The sequence below is a fragment of the Schistocerca gregaria genome, chromosome 2 (assembly GCF_023897955.1).
Source record: "Schistocerca gregaria isolate iqSchGreg1 chromosome 2, iqSchGreg1.2, whole genome shotgun sequence".
NCBI lineage: Eukaryota > Metazoa > Arthropoda > Insecta > Orthoptera > Acrididae > Schistocerca > Schistocerca gregaria.
In genome coordinates this window covers 26,877,623-26,898,903 of record NC_064921.1, presented here as the reverse complement: position 1 = coordinate 26,898,903, position 21,281 = coordinate 26,877,623, and the positions used below count along the sequence as shown (strand labels likewise).

The 21,281-nt window shown below is 43.4% G+C and overlaps 1 protein-coding gene across 1 annotated transcript in view; it reads left to right on the top strand.

The window, feature by feature from the left end:
- The first annotated feature begins 266 nt into the window (after positions 1-266).
- The window catches only part of LOC126334576 (Down syndrome cell adhesion molecule-like protein Dscam2), a 290,611-nt gene continuing 269,596 nt past the window's right edge, over positions 267-21,281 (top strand). The window contains exons 1-2 of the mRNA XM_049996963.1: positions 267-413; positions 9,866-9,971. Of these exons, the coding sequence (XP_049852920.1) occupies positions 267-413; positions 9,866-9,971 (253 nt within the window). The remainder of the gene's footprint in view (positions 414-9,865; positions 9,972-21,281) is intronic.

Here is a 21,281-nt window from a genome sequence, read left to right as displayed (position 1 = left end):
GGCCAATTTGGAAATCGCGACATACTCGGAAAAAACAGCCAAATATTTGAGACAAGCAAGATTATAAGATCAAGCGACTGTCGTTGACTGCCGTATGCTATCACGACCATTTGTTACTAACTGCCAACAGCAGCAAGCAACGGAGGAGCCTCGGACTCCGCAAGTGTATTATATAGCATTTACGTTCATGAACCAATAAGCAGTTTAACAATGGCTCTCAGCGCGTGCCTGCCTGTGCCGCTGTTTCAGCGCCGCTGTCGGCGTACATGGTTCCGCAGCAGCAGACGGTGGACGTGGGTCGGCCCGCGCAGCTCAACTGCTCCACCGAGGGCCACCCACAGCTGGCCTTCTCGTGGCTCAAGGACGGCCGCCCGATCCACACCTCCAGCAGGGTCAGGCTCGTCTCGCCGCAGGTGGGGCTCTGCATTACGCTCTGTTGTAGGCTACACTCTAGCAACGACGCATGGTAGGCGTCAGCTTACTCCAACACTTAGTTCTGTCGGTCAGGGCGGAACCACGGGATTCACAGTGGTTTGTCACGCGAGGCAAACCAAATGAGTCCGCTGGCCCCTGGCATACACTATATACGGAACGCCACTTTCTGGTAGCTGCCTGTCACTGTACACTCTATACATTGTGCGGGAAGTGTAATGTAGGGTGAGTATGTTCTCGTCTGCTTATCTCCCACCTTTGGGAATGGTGGAGACTACTGAATTTATCTACCAATACTATGTTCCCAGATAGAATCCATGTTCGTAAATTAGTAGTACTTTGTACGAGGCGTGGCAATAGGAGGTGGTAAATAGCGCAACCTCGTGGATTTAAGCTTTAATAGCATAGTCGGGCCGACAGTATGTTACCATGTGTCTGCAGTGGAGTAGTCTTTGCAGACAAAGGCATTAAACTTCAGGGTCAAAGTGTACCGGTTATAATATTTGTAATAACGTTGTCACCCTAAGTGAAAGTGGGAAATAATTACACGACCTGCTAAATTGAATGAACAGTCCAATGACTAAAGAATGTGGATTGAGAATAAAGCTTAGAAAGACGAAATTAATAAGGAATAGCAGAAATTAGTGATCAACTTAACATACAAACTGGAGATCACGGAATTTTGCTACTTTGTAAGCGAAATAACACGTGATGGACGAAGCAAGGAGGACTTGAAAAGAACACTATGGCAGGCAAAGAAGGCATATGTAGCAAAAAGAGGTCTGCCAGTATCAAACAAGACCTACATTTAAAGAACAAATTTCTGAGAAGATACCTGTATGGAGCACAGCATTTCATGGTAGTGAATCATTCACTGTGGGGAAATCTCAAAAGATAATCTAAGCGGCTGAGATGCAGTGATGAAGAAGGATTTGAAAATTAGGTGCACTTTTGAGGAATGAAGAGGCTCTCTGCAGAATTGGCGAAGGAAAACATGGAGAACGCCGACGAGAAGAAGGGACAGGATATGTGTAAAGTCATCAGGGCAATAACTTGCATGGAGGAAGAGGGAACTGAATGTTGGAGTTCATCCAACAAGCAATTGAGGACGTTACGTACAATGTTACTCAGTGCTGAAGAGGTTGACAAAACAGAGGAATGCTTGATGGGCTACAGGAAACCAGTCAGAATACGGATGACCCAAGAGAAGTGTTTCCTTAAAAAAATAACTACGTTCATTTAGGCAACACGTGTCCGATTTCAACATGATGAATAGTTGTGTTCCAAATCAGAGGAAACGTGGTGAAGGGGAAGCTACGTCGGTTTTCCTGATGTACAACTCGTGCTAACGGTATCTCCATTATTGCCCAATCCGTGGTTGTGTCCCGTAATGATCTCGTCATCGACGTTAAACTTTTGATCTTTTTACCTCCTTAAACCCTTACGTATGTCCCAGAATGTGGAAGGATCTTGGTAGGCATTGTTTGCTATACTTTGTTCGTCGTAAGTTCAACGCTAGTGTAAACAAACGCATGCACAGCAATTGGTCGTAGGCCACAGTGCACAACTACCAGCTGACCGCCACTGGAAAGAGGCTCTTCTTGTTTATTGGGTAATTTCGTCATTACATTTGATAGGGGATTATTGTAGTTCTCGGCGATATTTCTAGAGGGTACAGTACTCGCAGTACTTGTCTATCTCGCAAAATGTTGCTTGTTCCTTATGGCGCTAACAGTGTTGCCTCATGAACAACCCGACTAGTCACTATTTCCACGCCATAGTATGGGAATAATAAAAGCGCTTGCGGTTTGTAATAATTTTGTTGCTATTCTGGCACTAGTGATGAAATGTGAGGAGCTAAAGCGTTGAAAGTCTTCAGTGTCCTCGTAAAACAGCATGCTAGACGTTTAATCCTTGTAACTCTTGTTTCAGATCTCAATGGACAGTCCCTTTCTCTATTTCGCCTCTCGTGATAATTTCTTATCGTTGGCGTAGAGTGCCGAATTGTGTGAAGTTGCTACGCAGAAAAAAGCGAAAAGTACACGCGGCTGAGAACATATAGTGCTTAACGTTTTTTGGTAATTTTTAGAAAACAATACTTCACTTCCGATGCGGCAAAGAGCAGAAACGAGATCTGAATTTCTTCATAGCGTGTACTGAATAGGTATTGAATACGAAACCTGTAGTGAAGAGAAACTGTCCACTCCTGACTAAGTATTGCCTGCAATGCCTTCAGTAACTATTTATACGTTGAGACATCTACATTACGCCCTTACTCGTATATCGCATATACCTAATTCAGATAAAGATACTGAATTTGTGGTGTTCCCTTTTTTGTGTTAATTTTCTAGTTTTGCTTATGCTTAACGCCTGATCCCTCGTGCACAGTATATTAATTTGTCTTTTTAGATGTTTTACTAGATGGTACTCGAAGTTTTATTGATAGTTCGCGGTTTGTGACTTCTGAAATTTTCCCGGCGTATTTGTTCTTCTAATAATTTCCGGGTATGCAGCCGGATCCCGTCGACATTCTGCCACGATATTTCGGCCCAGAGACGTCCGGCCATCATCAGGTGAGTACACAACTACTGAAGAGCCCAAGTGCAGTCGCGGTATTTATGCCGATTCTCGCGCACGTGTTGACATGCGCGGCATAGCCGAGTTGTACGTGCTGCCATCGGTGGAAAGTAAAAGGTCATCTAGTCATTGAGTATCGAATGACGCTGTCTATTCCGCTGTGAATGTTTAATTTTAATAACAGGATTCCAATTTTTATCCAGTTGAAAGCCGTTGTCACAATTTATAAGATTATCGGCAAGACGTATTTCCACTGATTCCTTGATTACGGAATCCCAAAATCCGGAAACCGGAGCTAAAATTTTTGTTCCATTGTATTCCATTGAATGTCCCAATGAAATACAGTGCTCTGCTACTGTCGATTTTGACGGTTGCCGCAGACGGGTGTATCTTTCATGTTCTGTACATCGTTCATGGACAGTTCTTGTCGTCTGGCCAATATATGCAGAGCCACATTCACAGGGAATTTTGTAGACGCCTGCTTTCTTCAGTTGTAAATCATCTTTAACGGATCCAACCAGGGCCCGGTTCTTTGCTGGTGGACGGAAGATAACCTTGATTTTATTCTTCTTCAGTAATCGACCTATTTTCGACGACACATTCCCGGCGTATGGAAGAAACGCAGTTGATTTAAAGTCGTCATCAGCGTCCTCAGTGCGCTGCTTCTTGTTATGACAGTTGCGCATGGCCTTTCTTATTTGGCGTGAAGTGTAGCCATTCTCTTTAAAAACCTTCTCCAAGTGTTCTAATTCTGCGTGGAGGTTTTCATCGTCCGATATTACATGTGCTCGATGTATTAAGGTACTGACCGGCTGTTTGTGCTGGGTGGTGGCAGCTTGACGCCTGGAGATACAGATCTGTGTGAGCCGGTTTCCTGTACACAGAATGTCCTAATGACCCATCATTTTTACGGCATACTAGCACGTCTAGAAATGGTAAAGTGCCATCTTTTTCAATCTCCATCGTGAATTTGATGTTCTCATGTAAAGAGTTTAAATGATGAAGGAATTTCTCCAGTTCCTGTCTGCCATGAGGCCATACAACAAAAGTATCATCTACGTACCGCCAGAAGACCATAGGCTTTAAGACAGCAGACTCAAGTGCTTTCTCCTCAAAGTCATCCATAAAGAGATTAGCTACCACAGGGGACAAAGGGCTCCCCATGGCGACGGCGTCTGTTTGTTCAAAGAATTCGTCATTGAATAAAAAGTACGTTGAGGAGAGTATATGTTCAAAAAAGGCCGTCATTTCTGCACTGAATAAGTTACCAAAAAGATGTAACGATTCCATTAAAGGCACTTTGGTAAATAGTGAGACCACATCAAAGCCGACTAATAAAGCCGAGCTGCTAAGCTTAACTTCCTTCAAGCGACTGACAAAATCCTCGGAATTACGTATTTGGTGGCAACACTTACCCACATACGGCTTTAGTAGTGAGGCCAGATATTTTGCTGTAGAATAGGTGGCAGCACCAATATTACTCACTATTAATCGTAGTGGGGCACCATCCTTGTGTATCTTGGGAAGACCGTAGAGTCTTAGTGGTACTGCACCCGTCTGCGGCAACCGTCAAAATCGGCAGTAGCAGAGCATTGTATTTCATTGGGACATTCAATGGAATACAATGGAACAAAAATTTTAGCTCCGGTTTCCGGATTTTGGGATTCCGTAATCAAGGAATCAGTGGAAATACTTCTTGCCGGTAATCTTATAAATCGTGACAACGGCTTTCAACTGGATAAAAATTGGAATCCTGTTATTAAAATTATACATTCACAGCGGAATAGACAGCGTCATTCGATACTCAATGACTAGATGATCTTTTACTTTCACCACCGAGGGCAGCACGTACAACTCGGCTATGCCACGCACGTCAACACGTGCGCGAGAATCGGCATAAATACCCCGACTGCACCTGGGCTCTTCAGTAGTTGTGTACTCACCTGATGATGGCCGGACGTCTCTAGGCCGAAATATCGTGGCAGAATGTCGACGGGATCCGGCTGCATACCCGGAAATTATTAGAAGTTCGCGGTTATTCGTTTTGTCGAATCACGTGTAATGTACTTGGAATTAGAGGTTGAATTATTCAGCTTTTTTGGATTTGTTCATATCGTAAGTTACTCGACTCTTCTCAAAGTGAATGAATAAATCTCTCCGTGATGCATAAAGTCTCTCTTGTAACGTCTACGACTGGAGTTCGTCGAGTGTCTCGTAAAGCTCTCGCGCTTGTTAAACGGAGGAAGAGAAGATTAGCGTTTAACGTCTCTTCGATAACGATATCATCAGAGGCGGTCACAGGCTCGGACTAGGAAAGGATGGGGAAATAAATCGTCTTTGCCCTTTCAGAGGAACCATCTCCGCATTTGCCTTAATCGATTTATGGAAACCACAGAAAACCTAAATCAGGATGGCCGGTCGCGGGTTTCAACCGTCGTCCTCCCGAATGCGAGTTCAAAGCATGGCGAAACTCGCCTATCTTCGTTGGAGCTAATCCAAACTGGCAATTGGCGGGTACTGACGAGTAACACCCGACAACCAGTCGAACAAGTGTTCTGTAAGCTACTTCTTTCGTGGATGAGTTACATTTGCTCGAGATTCTTCTAAATAATCTTAGTCTCGGATCTACTTTTCCTACAGCTAGTTTTCTGTGGACAAAAATGGTTCGAATGGCTCTGAGCACTATGGGACTTAACATCTGTGGTCATCAGTCCACTAGAACTTAGAAGTACTTAAACTTAACTAATATTACACACATCCATGCTCGAGGCAGGATTCGAACCTGCGACCGTAGCGGTCACACGGTTCCAGACTGAAGCGCCTAGAATCGCACGGCCACACGTGCCGGCTTGTGTGGACAGCCCAGTTTGAATCTCTTAGGACGGTTAGTCTTATATACACTTATTGTTTCCAGTGGTTGATCGCCAATAATGTAACCGAACAGTATTGGACCTCTTCGCCTAATTACGCGCACTAATTTTCATTTACAGGGTTAACAGTCAGTCCCCATACCTATCTTCCTCGTTTCGCTATAGCGTTCTGCCGCTGCAGATTGTCCATACAAACAACTGTGGCTACCACGAATAGCCTGACGGACCTTCCGACGTCATCACCTAGTCCTCAAGCCAGTGATAAATCTGCTCCGATAATCGGTAAACTCGGATTTCGCTCCCTAAACGACAGTGTGGAACTGTGTCGGACGCCTTCTAGAACACCGATGAACCAATAGATTATGACCACCTGTTTAACAGCGTGTTGTTCCGATTTTTCAAACACAGTACAACAGAGATTCTGCTTGGCACGGATTGTGCAAGTGCTTGACAGGATTACAGAAGTAGCAGGTGTGAAGGCACTGTTCGATCAGTTTCCGCAGATAACGGTATAGTGGCTTACGACACGCAGCTGGCACCCGATGTGTGTTCAACTTGGTACAGAACCGGTACATTTGCTGGCGAAGACATCAATGTGAGTTCACTGTAATACCCCTCAAACCTCTGTAGCAAGACGCTGACCTTGCAAGACGAACAGTTACGCTGCTGGAACAGATAATCGTCGTAGGGGGAGACTCCAAGCACACAGGTGGTCCACAATAATGTTCACGTAGTGCAGTGCTGTTCTGATGCCTTCGATTTCCGTCACAGATCCAGTGGAAACCCAACTCAATGTATCCCATAGCATAAATCTGCCCTTAACTGCCTGCATCTGTGGCGCGGCGCATGTTTCGTGCAGCCATTTGCCTGCATGATGGTGTATAAGGACCCGACTATTGACCTGATTTAACAAGGAATGCGGTTCACTCGACAGGCGACGCATTTCTACTATACACGGTGAAAACTCAGTGATGCTGATGATATCGTTGGGTAAGTAAAGGAGCACGTAGGAGTCGTGTGATGCGGCGCTCCGTGTTCAGGAGTGGTCTTTGAACCGTGTGCTCCTAAACACCTGTGCCTGCACCAGCATTGCGCTCTGTACTCAGACCTACCACAGATTGTTGCCTATTCTGGATTAGGCAGTGGAGGATCGTCCGACATCTATGGCTTGTGATGATACGACCTACTCGTTATTTCACCGTCCCTCAATCACTTTCCATAGGTGCCCACGACAGAAGTACGCCAGCGGTCGACCAACTTCGCCGTTTCAGAGATTCACGTTTCCAGACGCAGCGCCAAAACAATGTGCCCTCTGCCAAAACCGTTTACATCATTGGATTTCCGCATTTGCGGCCCGTATCTCCGCTATTGTGATTGCCCATTCGTCTCTCTACCGCTTACAATGTTTCCTTAGTACGTCACGTGCTCGCAACCGCGCGGTGGACAGTGTCATAATGTTTTGGTTCATCAGTATTTACCTCCGTGACGAACAGAGCGACTAGAATTTTAAGATATCTCTGTATGTGGAACCAGTTTGGATTTTTTAAAGAGGAGGCTTTCGTTATCCAGAATGAGTATAATGCTTCGGTATAAATTGTGTCCCCATATATGACTTCAGCGATATAGGTCTGTAATTATGTGCATCTGTCCACTGATTTCTTCCAGAAAATAGGAATGACATGTCGTCGCTCGGTACTCTTCGTTTGCTCCAGCGACGTACGATAGACTACTGACAGAAGGGTGACATAGTCACAGGAAGGACAGAGTCAGCATATAGAAAAGTCAAAACAACATTTGGTGAAATTAAAAGGACCCAAAAATTAAGAGTGCAAGAGGAATTTCATTGAGCGCAGAGGAGAAAGTGCGTATGTGGAACTGACCGATGGCGTGACAGAAAAATAATTGGGAATCGGTATAGGTGACATTGCTGCATTAGTAACACCGGCTCCCCTCAGATCACCGAAGATAAGCGCTGTCCGCTCGGCCAGCACTTGGCCCGTCCAGTCTGCCGAGCGCGTTTGGCAAGTGGGATGCACTCAGCCCTCGTGACCCACATTACGGGGTACTTCACAAACAAGTAGCAGCTCCTGCCTCGTTAACTGACAGCGGCCGGGAGAGCAGTGTGCCGACAACATGCCCCTCCACATCCGCATCTATTGATGCCAAGAGTCTGAAGGTGCCACGGTCAGCACCATTGCGCCTTCCGAGACCTATTCGGACGGATTTTAGTTTTGCAAATGGCATGGGTCTTGCAGAATTGCTGGGTTTAATAGACCTTTCGAAGAACTGCGATCAAATAAGGCGGCATAGATATAACATTCCTTCAGTATTTCTGAGATCATTGGAGGAAGTAGCAGCCAAATAACTTCAAAATTGTTCAAATGGCTCTGAGCACTATGCGACTTAACTTCTGAGGTCATCAGTCGCATAGAACTTAAAACTAATTAAACCTAACTAACCTAAGGGCACGACACACATCCATGCCCGAGGCAGGATTCGAACCTGCGACCTTAGTGGTCGCTCGGCTCCAGAATTTTGCGCCCAGAACCGCACGGCCACTCCGGCCGGCGCCAAATTACTGTTGAGATTTATATGAGAAATATACGAGACTAGCCTGCAGACATACAGTCTGACTTTCAGAAAAAATATCATTCACACATTCCCTAAGACACTAAAGGCGGATAAGTGCGAAAACTATAGTACAATCAACCCAACAGCTCATGTTCGAATGTCAGAAGTTGATAACAAGAGTAAAACACAAATGACTGGAAAAAAAGTGGTGCTTTCGTAGGCAATCATCAGTTAGGCTTTACTAATGGTAAAGGCACTAGAGAAGCAGTTCTAACGCGCTTGGTAACGGAACCAAGGTTTCAGGAAAATCAAGACACCCTGATACGATTTGTCGACCTAGCGTTCAAAAATGTAAATCAGTTCAAGATGTTCGAAATTCTCAGAAAATTACTTGTATAAGAACCAAGAACAAACAACAAAAATGGAAGAAGAAGAACGAAGTTCTGCTATTAAGGGTTTTAGACAGGATGCAGCCTTCTATCCCACCATTCAATATGTACATTGAACAAGCAATGAAAGTAAGAGATTTAGACAGGGGATTAAAATTCAGTGTGAAAGAATATCAAAGATAAGAGTCTCCGACATTTCTATCCTCTGTGGAAGCGAGAAAGAAGTACGAGATTTACTAGACGAAAATAACAGTCCGGTAGGTACAGAATATGGATTGGGAGTAAACTGAAGAAAGAATAAAGTAATGTGGTTTAGCAAAGATGAGATTACTAATAAAATTAAAATCAAGGTTGGTGACCATGAAGCAGACGGAGTGGAGCAATTTTACTACCTTCGTAGCAAAATAACATGTGACGGACGAAACAAGGACATGAAAAGCAGACTAGCATAGGCAATGAGGACCTTCCTGGTCGAAATAAGACTAATTAGTATCAAGTATTTGCTTAATTTAAGTAAGAAATTTCTAACAATATAGTCTGAAGCACAATATTGTTTTTAGATGATGAAACCTGTGGGAGAAGACTGAAATTGGAACATATCCTACAAATAACTAGGGAACTGGGGGTACGGCGTGCTAGTGCTTCACTGAGGTGGAGCCGTTGGCACAGGAGAGTAAGCTGTGACGGGCCTCATCAAACCAGTCATGTGATTGGTGACATGAATAAAAGAAAAGTGAGTTACAGGAAAAAATCCCCTCATACAATCTCTGTAGAATCTTACAGACCATTAGCACCATCTGTTGTACTTTTACGACTTTCATGCCACTCACCCTAGTATTCATAGCCTGCAACACAATCTCCAGAGACACGTGTAAGACTGCTTCCAACTCGTACCAACATTTTTTTTCTTTGTTAGGGCATTAGAGAACGAGAAGGAAAGCAAAGTATTTAAAGGAGAAAACATTTTTATGACATCAAATTACTGACTTTTCTTGTTTTAATAATTTCTTCATAATTTCATTTCAGACGCTGAAAATAGATCACGTGGAGAGGACGGACAGAGGCATGTACCAGTGTTTTGTTTCGAACAACGACGAGACAGCTCAGGGAACAGCTGAAATAAAACTGGGAGGTACGTAGTCAGTAATAATTTGTAATCTGTCGATCATGCTCTCTCTTAAAATACATATATTTGCTCATAAAACCTTCGATATTCTAATAGTTAATTCTATGCTTTGGAAATATTATCGTACCTACTGAAATCATCAGATATTTAATGTGTTTCTCTACCCTATCGTTATCGCTATTCTTCCTTGATGGACATTTTAACAGCAGTCCTACAGGTCTTCACTGAATGTATTAATCAACAGACAGCTTTATCTCATTTAAAAACGAGTTACAAGATAAAAGTGCCGTAACTACATTACTGATGCAATTTTCCTTATTAACGGAACTGAAACGCAGCTTTCTGCCACTTTACCTCCTCTATGAGACACAAAACCTTCATTATAAATACCTATACAATTTAGCATAAAACTCTTTATATTAACTAACAAGAGTTTTTCTCCAGTTCTGTTCGCATAGATTGGCGAGTATTTTCTGTGTATCATCGTGCACACATAACATATTCATTTATTTGGTTATTTTCAACACAAATTTGTCAAAATTCTTCTTATTTGCACATAGATGGCGTCAAAGTTTCTGTAGGTATTAAACAGACTTTCATCAGTGTACTGCACAGACTACTGGACTACTAGATAAGTGTCATTTAAAAAATATTATTGATAGTTACTCCTAGATATTTTTCGGTGTACACTCTTTGCAGCAGTTTCTCATCATCTACATCTACATGCATATTTCGCAAGCCACCTGGCGGTGTGTGGCGGAGGGTACCCTGAGTAGCTCTATCGGTTCTCCCATCTATTCCAGTCTCGTATTGTTCGTGGAAAGAAGGATTGTCGGTATGCTTCTGTGTGGGCTCTAATCTCTCTGACTGTATCCTCATGGTCTCTTCGCAAGATATACGTAGGAGGGAGCAATATACTGCTTGACTCTTCGTTGAAGGTATGTTCTCGAAACTTTAACAAAAGCCCGTACCGAGCTGCTGAGCGTCTCTCCTGCAGAGTCTTCCACTGGAGTTTGTCTGTCATCTCCGTAACGCTTTCGCGATTACTAAATGATCCTGTAGCGAAGCGCGCTGCTCTCCGTTGGATCTTCTGTATCTCTTCTATCAACCCTATCTGGTACGGATACCACACTGCTGAGCAATATTCGAGCAGTGGGCGAACAAGCGTACTGTAACCTACTTTGTTTTCGGATTACATTTCCTTAGGATTCTTCCAATGAATCTCAGTCTCGCATCTGCTTTACCGACGATCAACTTTATATGATCATTCCATTTTAAATCACTCCTAATGCGTACTCTCAGATAATTTATGGAATTAACTGCTTCCAGTTGCTAACCTGCTATTTTGTAGCTAAATGATAAGGGATCTTTCTTTCTATGTATTCGCAGCACATTACACTTGTCTACATTGAGATTCAATTGCCATTCCCTGCACCATGCGTCAATTCGCTGCAGATCCTCCTGCATTTCAGTACAATTTTCCATTGTTACAACCTCTCGACACACCACAGCATCATCTGCAAAAAGCCTCAATGAACTTCCGATGTCATCCACCAGGTCATTTATGTATATTGTGAATAGCAACGGTCCTATGACACTCCCCTGCGTCACACCTGAAATCACTCTTACTCCGGAAGACTTCTCTCCATTGAGAATGACATGCTGCGTTCTGTTATCGAGGAACTCCTCAATCCAATCACACAATTGGTCTGATAGTCCATATGCTCTTACTTTGTTCATTAAACGACTGTGGGGAACTGTATCGAATGCCTTGCAGAAGTCAAGAAACACAGAATCTACCTGTGAACCCGTGTCTATGGCCCTCTGAGTCTCGTGGACGAATAGCGCGAGCTGGGTTTCACACGACCGTCTTTTTCGAAACCCTTGGTAATTCCTACAGAGATTTCTAGTCTCCAGAAAACTCATTATACTCAAACATAATACGTGTTCCAAAATTCTACAACTGGTCGACGTTAGAGATATAGGTCTGTAGTTCTGCACACCTGTTCGACGTCCCTTCTTGGAAACGGGGATGACCTGTGCCCTTTTCCAATCCTCTGGAACGCTACGCTCTCCTAGAGACCTACGGTTCACCTCTGCAAGAATGGCGGCAAGTTCCTTCGCGTACTCTGTGTAAAATCGAACTGGTATCCCATCAGGTCCAGCGGCCTTTCCTCTTTTGAGAGATTTTTATTGTTTCTCTATCCCTCTCATGTCTATTTCGAGATCTACCATTTTACCATCTGTGCGACAAGTTAGAGAAGGGAGTACAGTGCAGTCTTCCTCTGTGAAACAGCTTTGGAAAAAGACATTTAGTATTTCGGCCTTTAGTCTGTCATCCTCTATTTCAGTACCATTTTGGTCACAGAGTGTCTGGACATTTTGTTTTGATCCATCTACCGCTTTGACGTAAGACCAAAATTTCTTAGGGTTTTCTGCCAAGTCAGTACTTTACTTTCGAATTCATTAACGCCTCTCGCATAGCCCTCCTCACACTACATTTCGCTTCGCGTTATTTTTGTTTGTCTGCAAGGCTTTGGCTATGTTTGTGTTTGCTGTGAAGTTCCATTTAATTCCGCAGCAGTTTTCTAACTAGGTTGTTGTACCACGATGGCTCTTTTCCATCTCTTACGATCTTGCTTGGGACATACTCATCAACAGTGTATTTGCACAGTTTGCAGATTTCTTTTCCTGTGTCTGCACAATACGTTACGTTTATTGACGTTCAGGCTCAACTGCAAGAGACTGCATGATTCATCAGTCTTCTGTAGGTCATTTTGCAAATCGACAATGTCTTTTGTCGTTATTAATTTTTTATAGACAACCGCATCATCTGCTAAAAACTTTAAAAAGCTTCCGATGCATTCTACGAGACCATTTGTGTATATTGTAAACAGTATCTGTCCCATCACACTTCTTTGAGGTAATCCGGAAATTACCTTTATATCTTTATATTTTGTACCGTTAAACGTGACGTGCTGAATTTCATCTGCAACTCTAGAATCGAGTCGCAGATGAGGTAATAGCTAGTAAGGGTGAGAGAATAGGGCATTCTCTTTCACTCATTCTGTTTTCTTCTTCTTTCGAATGGGCCAGCTAAGACAACGATATTCAACTTTTCTGCCTGGAGAGGGACCCGATGTCTGCCCAGTAATCCCGCATTCTCTTGCTATGTTTCTGCTTTCTCTCCTTTGTCCAAAGGGCACCGGTCATTTACGGGGTGATCTTTCCTGAAACCTTTTCTTTTAGTATCCTTATGAGAAAAACTCGGTTTCTAATGTCACTTTCAGTTATGTTCAGTTCCAGGATGTCTTTCTTGACTTCTATCAACCATGGTGTCACGGTCTTCCTGCTCTACCAGTAGTTGAGAAGACAGTTAAGTCTGTCTTGTTTGGTCCATCCTTGTGACATGTCCGTAGAAAACGAGACGTCTCTCCCTGGCTACATCTGAGATTTTCTTAGTATTATTGTATAGCTCCTGGTTTGATTGTCTTCTGTACTCACCATCTGCTTTGATCGGTCCCAGAATTTTTCTCAGGATCTTCCTTACCTGAATCTCTGGCTTATCTGTCAAGCCTTTCCTGCTCAGATTCAAGCATTCTAAGGCATATAAAGGCTTCAGGGAGAATAACTGTTTGGTAGCGTTTTAGTTTGGAATTGCGAGATAGGCATTTCTTATTATAGACGTTCTTGGTTAATCTATATGCTAATTGTAACTTATTAATCCGAGTTGTTAGTGCTGTTCAAATGGATCTCAGCACTACGGGACTTAACATCTGAGGTCATCAGTCCCCTTGAACTTAGTACTGATTAAACTTAACTAACCTAAGGACATCACACACATCCATGCCCGTGGCAGGATTCGAACCTGCGACCGTAGCTGTCGTACGGTTCCGGACTGAAGCGCGTAGAACCGCTCGGCTACTTCGGCTGGCTAATGCTGTTCCTTCTGGTAGATTAGGTTCCAACCATTCTCCTAGATACTTTAATCTGTCAAGTTTTTCAATTTGACCTTGTCCCAGCTGTAGTTCACTGGGAGTATCACTGATGTTGGTGAGGTATTTTGTCTTTTCTTGTGACAATTCCTACCTTGGCAGACTGGAGTTTGAGCATATTGAGCTGCTTTACTGCTACTTCCTCTCAGCTTGCTTTAAGTGCCAGATCATCTGCAAAAGGTAAACAATCTATTGCTGGTCCCTTCCATTTGTGTCCCAGGTAAATACCGCTCGATATATTTTGTATTTCCATTTCTTTTCGCCACTCTCTGATCACCTTGTTCAGTGCACAGTTGCAGAGAAGAGGTGAAAGTCTCTCTCCCTGTCCAACTCCTTCTGAAAGTGTTCTGCTGAACTTAACTCGTGATCTAGTGTTACTCAGGGTCTTTTGGATAAGGCTGTGGGTTTTCTGGTCCAGGCCACTTTCCTGCAAAATTCTCATAATAATATGTCTGTCGATTGAATCGTATGCTTTCTTGAAGTAAAGGAAACTAACTAGGTACTGTTTATTCGCTACTTTGATTTGACTTAATACTGACTTCAAGTTAAGGATTTGTTCAGCACAAGAACGTCCGTTTCTAAAACCAAGTTTTGGGTCCAATTGAGGTTCGGCTCTGTTCAGTAATGCCCTAGATAATATCTTATAGGTGACTGGTATCAATGAGATCGCTGTATAATTGTCGATGTCAGTGAAATCACCATTCTTGTGTAAGTGGTTGGTCAGAGCAGTTGTCCAGTCATCTGGTAGCTTCTCAGTGTCCCAAATGTTTTGTATTATCTCGGTCAACTTGCTGATTACTTTGTCTCCAGCCTGTTTCCACAGCTCTCCAACTATAGCACCTTCTCCTGGTGCTTTGTTATTCTTCAGGGAATGAATGATGTTTTTCACTTCTTCTTCTGTTGGAGGGTGAGAGTTTGGTTGTCTGGGACTGACTTGACAGATAAAGGAGGTTTTAGGGGACTCACAGTTGAGAGATTCTCAAAATATTTGTCCAGTATGCAGCAATTGTCTTTGTCATTATAGGCTATGTTTCCATCTGGCCCTCTGAAGTGTAAGCTGGGTGGGGCATAGCTTCTAAGGTTTCGCTTGAAAGTTTGGTAAACGTTTCCAGTATTATTCTCCTTGAAATCTTCATCTTATTGAGTCAATTGGTCCTAAGTGTACTGACGTTTAACGTGCCAGATGGTTTTGGCAGTCAGCCGCACTGTTCGGACTTTTGTGAGCTCCACCTTAGCCAAGCTGCTTGTCTCTTTGCGATAGCTTTGTCGCAGGCACTTGTCCACCTCTCATGTTTCTTCTGTTTTTTTAGTGGGGTGACTTCTGTTGCAGCTTTTACTAATTTGTCCCTTTATTGGTCCCAGTTGCTGCATTCATGATCTGGTGCTTGCATTCTCTCCCTAAGCATATTGCAGGTTTTCAGTTTTACCAAGTCATACTTGGTAAGTTTGGGAGTTTGAGACTTTCTTGTGTTCCTAGGTAGAGAACGGAACTTTATGTTTGAGAGGTAGTTGTCTGAGTCCACATTCGCCCCTCTTAACACTCTCACATTCTGTACTTGCCTTCAGGACTTTCTTGAAACGGCCACATGATCTATTTGAAACCCTCCTAGGAGTTTATTGGTTGAAGTCCATGTCTTCTGTTTTCTTGGTAGATGCTTAAAGGCCGTGGATTTCATTGCTAGGTTAAATTCTTTACAGAGTTCTACAAGTCGTCCTCCATTTCTGTTAGTGCGAATATGAGCTGGGTAATTTCCCACTATATACACTCCTGGAAATTGAAATAAGAACACCGTGAATTCATTGTCCCGGGAAGGGGAAACTTTATTGACACATTCCTGTGGTCAGATACATCACATGATCACACTGACAGAACCACAGGCACATAGATACAGGCAACAGAGCATGCACAATGTCGGCACTAGTACAGTGTATATCCACCTTTCGCAGCAATGCAGGCTGCTATTCTCCCATGGAGACGATCGTAGAGATGCTGGATGTAGTCCTGTGGAACGGCTTGCCATGCCATTTCCACCTGGCGCCTCAGTTGGACCAGCGTTCGTGCTGGACGTGCAGACTGCGTGAGACGACGCTTCATCCAGTCCCAAACATGCTCAATGGGGGACAGATCCGGAGATCTTGCTGGCCAGGGTAGTTGACTTACACCTTCTAGAGCACGTTGGGTGGCACGGGATACATGCGGACGTGCATTGTCCTGTTGGAACAGCAAGTTCCCTTGCCGGTCTAGGAATGGTAGAACGATGGGTTCGATGACGGTTTGGATGTACTGTGCACTATTCAGTGTCCCCTCGACGATCACCAGACGTGTACGGCCAGTGTAGGAGATCGCTCCCCACACCTTGATGCCGGGTGTTGGCCCTGTGTGCCTCGGTCGTATGCAGTGCTGATTGTGGCGCTCACCTGCACGGCGTCAAACACGCATACGACCATCATTGGCACCAAGGCAGAAGCGACTCTCATCGCTGAAGACGACACGTCTCCATTCGTCCCTCCATTCACGCCTGTCGCGACACCACTGGAGGCGGGCTGCACGATGTTGGGACGTGAGCGGAAGACGGCCTAACGGTGTGCGGGGCCGTAGCCCAGCTTCATGGAGACGGTTGCGAATGGTCCTCGCCGATACCCCAGGAGCAACAGTGTCCCTAATTTGCTGGGAAGTGGCGATGCGGTCCCCTACGGCACTGCGTAGGATCCTACGGTCTTGGCGTGCATCCGTGCGTCGCTGCGGTCCGGTCCCAGGTCGACGGGCACGTGCACCTTCCGCCGACCACTGGCGACAACATCGATGTACTGTGGAGACCTCACGCCTCACGTGTTGAGCAATTCGGCGGGACGTCCATCCGGCCTCCCGCATGCCCACTATACGCCCTCGCTCAAAGTCCGTCAACTGCACATACGGTTCACGTCCACGCTGTCGCGGCATGCTACCAGTGTTAAGGACTGCGATGGAGCTCCGTATGCCACGGCAAACTGGCTGACACTGATGGCGGCGGTGCACAAATGCTGCGCAGCTAGCGCCATTCGACGGCCAACACCGCCGTTCCTGGTGTGTCCGCTGTGCCGTGCGTGTGATCATTGCTTGTACAGCCCTCTCGCAGTGTCCGGAGCAAGTATGGTGGGTCTGACACACCGGTGTCAATGTGTTCTTTTTTCCATTTCCAGGAGTGTATTTATACTTCCGCTCTTTCCCTAGCTGGGCGTTAAAATCACCAAGTGACTGAATTCCACTCTGGGATCTTGCCAATAGTGTCCTCGAGTTCTTCCTGTTCATTGTGTTTTAATATTTTTGCAGAATATTTTCTTAAATAATGACGATAAGAAAGAAGTATTCAGGAATTACTTCAGAGAAACACACTTATCTATCTGCACTTAAATTTACAGATGTAAAAGTAAAAGTGAAGATGACACGCAGTACATATGATAAACCAAAAATGTACAGAAAATAATCTTAAAATCTCATTACATAAGACGAAAGTAATGATCTTTCAAGGTAAATATCCAATACGCTCGAAGACACGAATGAGGACAGAACCAATTGAAGAGGAGTGACATTTTAAAAATGAGAGGTGCGATACGACTTATGATTATGATAGTGAAGTAGATGAAAACATGCATAAATTACAAACAATATGTGCAACAATAAACAGAAAACTTAACTACAGAATCTGAAAAGATGTAAAAATTGAATCTGTAAATCTATGGCAGTACCGTTACTGCTGTATGGAAGCAAGAGTTGGTTAAATAAACAGAAAGATGACACCTGTATGCATGAGTTTCTGCATAAGAAGAGATTTAATTAAAAATGAAAACTTCGTACTGAGTTGAATGCACATGCCGTTAATGACGAAATGGCTGAATAGAGAACGGCGTGGAAACAGCAAGTAGATAGAATGAGAGATGAGAAACTGTCGCAGGAAATCCTGAAGTTCGACACGAAAGGAAGGAGAGACAGGGGAGGACCCAGCATACGATGGGCATATGCTTTGTGAAGATGGAACGGGCAGATAACTAATGCCTCTGTGTGAGACGATGAACGAATGCGAAACAAGAGGCAATATCCTTCTAAGGTGGTAGAAAATGCGACAGTTTCAGTAGTATTGGATAAAAGAGAAGACGCCTGGTCGAAGAAAATTTGTTGCTTTGTCATAACTCTACAGATCGTTTCTCTCAGACGCGTACAATCTTGTATTGAGTGGAAATATCGTTTTTTGTTTCAGTGTTATCAGGGTGCCATAATATTCTAGATAAGTGCAGTGTATCAGTTGCTGCTTGTGTCTGCAAATAAAGATGCTGTTTTCGATATTCATCGTTATAATTGTTTGTATAATGAATAACCTGCATGAGAGAACTGTACTGTATTGTGCCAGATACCATTTCCACAGCGAAATTAATGAAGACATACTTTATCATTTTAATGACGTAATGAATATTTGGTTGGAGTGAACAGTACATTGCATCAGAGGCACAGCTGAGATCCACGCATTCCGCCTTGCGGGACCCGTAAGTTCGGTTGCACGTTCGTCGCTGAATAAGCTAGGGGCTGGGATTCATTGCTAGTGGTTGCAGTAATGCTGGTGGAAGGGACTCAACATTATTACAGTTAAGATAATTACAATCAGATACACTGTTCTCACCAGTATCACAGTAGATGCTGGAGATGTCTTCCTCTTTCTTGAAGGCATAGCTCAAGGCGTTTACATTTGCGAATACTTGTATCAGTGTTTCCAGTGTAATCGAATGCAGATAATCATTTATCGCCATCTTCAGTTCATCTATTGTCTTGGTTATTTTGGTGCACATACGTTTTAGCCGCACCGCAGAGGACATAGTCGGGCGGAGTCACATACGGTGAGGGGGGGGGGGCAGCGACCTTTCGTAATTACTCTGTCTCCAAAGATTTCATCTAAAAGACGTAGGGACTGGTGTATGGGCAGTAGCGTTGTCTCCTTGTAAGGATGAATTAATGATCTCATTTTTATTCAGCAAGGCAATAAATGGATAAATTATCTGCGAACAATAGACATCTGAAGTGACGGTAGTATCGAAAAAGATTGGCCCTATAACACGCGCTCGCGTTATGCCAATGCAAACTCCCAGTTTCTCTGAGTGCTGTGCCGTTTCTCTTACGGCTTGTGGATTTTCTGATGACCCAGTTCGTGAGTTTTGGGAATTAATGTAGCCTCATCACTGAAAAAGGTTTGCTATAAAACACCAACTCCATGTCGGTCAATAAATCGCTGAAACCATTCACAGTACGCTGTTCGTAATTGTTGCATAACAGTAATTTTTGACGGATACATCCCCAGTTGCGATAAACTCTTCACTGATTTCGCTTGCCTCCGCAACGCGATGTCCGAAATGTCGTCGGGTTTCCGTTCGGTTAAAATAGTTGACATACCAGTTGGTTGTCTGGAACTTGCGAATCAAATCACGTACACTGCCACGATGTGGACACCTCGTAGCAAGAAAACCCAGTATAAATTGCCACCTCACAACCTCCACAACGTTTCCTCCTCCACGGAAAACCACTTCCGCTAAAAGCGATCTCTCTACAGTGTAAGCATTCTACCTACAGTCAGCTTGCAAAAGAAGCAGACAGTAACACAACTGACTAGAGATGTGTCAGTTCGAGTTACCAGACTGCGTTAAATCGGGATGAGAACATTTCAAGTCAACCAGAGTTGGATTTCACTAAGTCGAGTTGCGTTCACGCGATGCGGAGCAGTCGCAGCAATGGGACGGCTCGAATTACATTTGCTCGTTTGTTTGTCGTTTAGAAAAGATCTTTTTATGAAAACAAACATCAGGTGCTTTTGTTAAGATGTTTAAAACCAACTTGGTGCTGTAAAAGTCCGTCTCCAGTTAACACTACTCCAATTAAAAATCAGCATGGCTTATCCCACTCGCATCACATTAAAAAGTTTCGTATTCATATAAACAGAGTTAAATGAGCATTTTCTTACATTTACATTTATCTGGGGTTATATGTCATGGTGGTAAAACTCGAAGCTGGTGATAAATAAAGAATTTCAAACCCTCAAAGAGAGGCACCTGGTGCTGTTTGTTTTCATAAAAACATGGAAATCAAGATATCTGATAGAGGCAAAGATGCAACTAATGGAGAAACCAAAATGTCGTTTGTATTGCGTTACAGGACGCAATATTGGGTCTTTTGGGTTTGAAATTTACGAATTGGCAAATGCAGACGAAGCACCTCATGATAGCTACAAATATATGATGCGAAAATGATTCTCAGAAGTAATAGCTAACCGAAAACGTTCATCCAGTCATCCTCATGACGAGGATACAGTAATTTCCGAGTGTCTCACGAGTCTCTCTGTTCACAATAAATTAAATAAAAATATATTCAGGCCTACATACACCACGATATTCACTTACGCTGGAGACGCTCCATTTGGATATCTGAACATCTTCCGACGGCTTTTAAAATCTGTACAGCAAGTGTCGCATTGTTCGAAGTCTATTTTCAAAACAATAGACCCAAAATTGTTGCCTTTAAGGCAGCATCCAACCATGCCCGTGAACAGGCATTTGCCTAACTTACGACTGCACGATAGCCCTCAAAATCTATACAGCATGTTTCAGGTATTCCACAATTCTGTTGACAAAATTTCCAGCCGAAAGTTCAGAAATTGGCCATATGTAGTACCTATCACGCTGGTTATCACTTTATAATACCGGTTGGTAAAGTTTGGGTTGGTTAACTGAACTGAATAGACTGTTCTCCTATGTTAAAAATACGATGCGGACTGCTTATAGCAGTTAAATTGCTTATAACATTTAAATAGTATTTATGGTGAATATTATTACAAAATATCTATTATTTTTGTGTAATTAAAGCTTAAAAATCATTAAATATCAAGATCTGGTCAAGTGATCGAAAATGCTCTGTTATTGGCTGATGCTCTGTTGACGACATAGACTAGGAGTGACACGAAGCTATATGCGTGTTACAGGAATTTACGCAGTTTTTACGCACTTTTTCTGCAAACAGTTTTTCTATTTAGTAGTGGAAAATGCAATTACAACTTTTAAATAGCAACAGAAAGGAATTTCGGAACACTGATAGTGGAAACCTTGTGAAAGTAGATGCATTTATGCTTCGCCCTTTTAGAGGGGCGATATGTTGTACGACAGAGACTGTTTTTACCTGCAGACTGCAACATCATGAAACTTACTCAAAACTATGGAATTATAGAACTTTTGGAAACTGGTCCTTATAACTAGATTGTCGACTATGTCATGAACTACGCCCCAAAGTACAACAAAATATCCTTGGCAA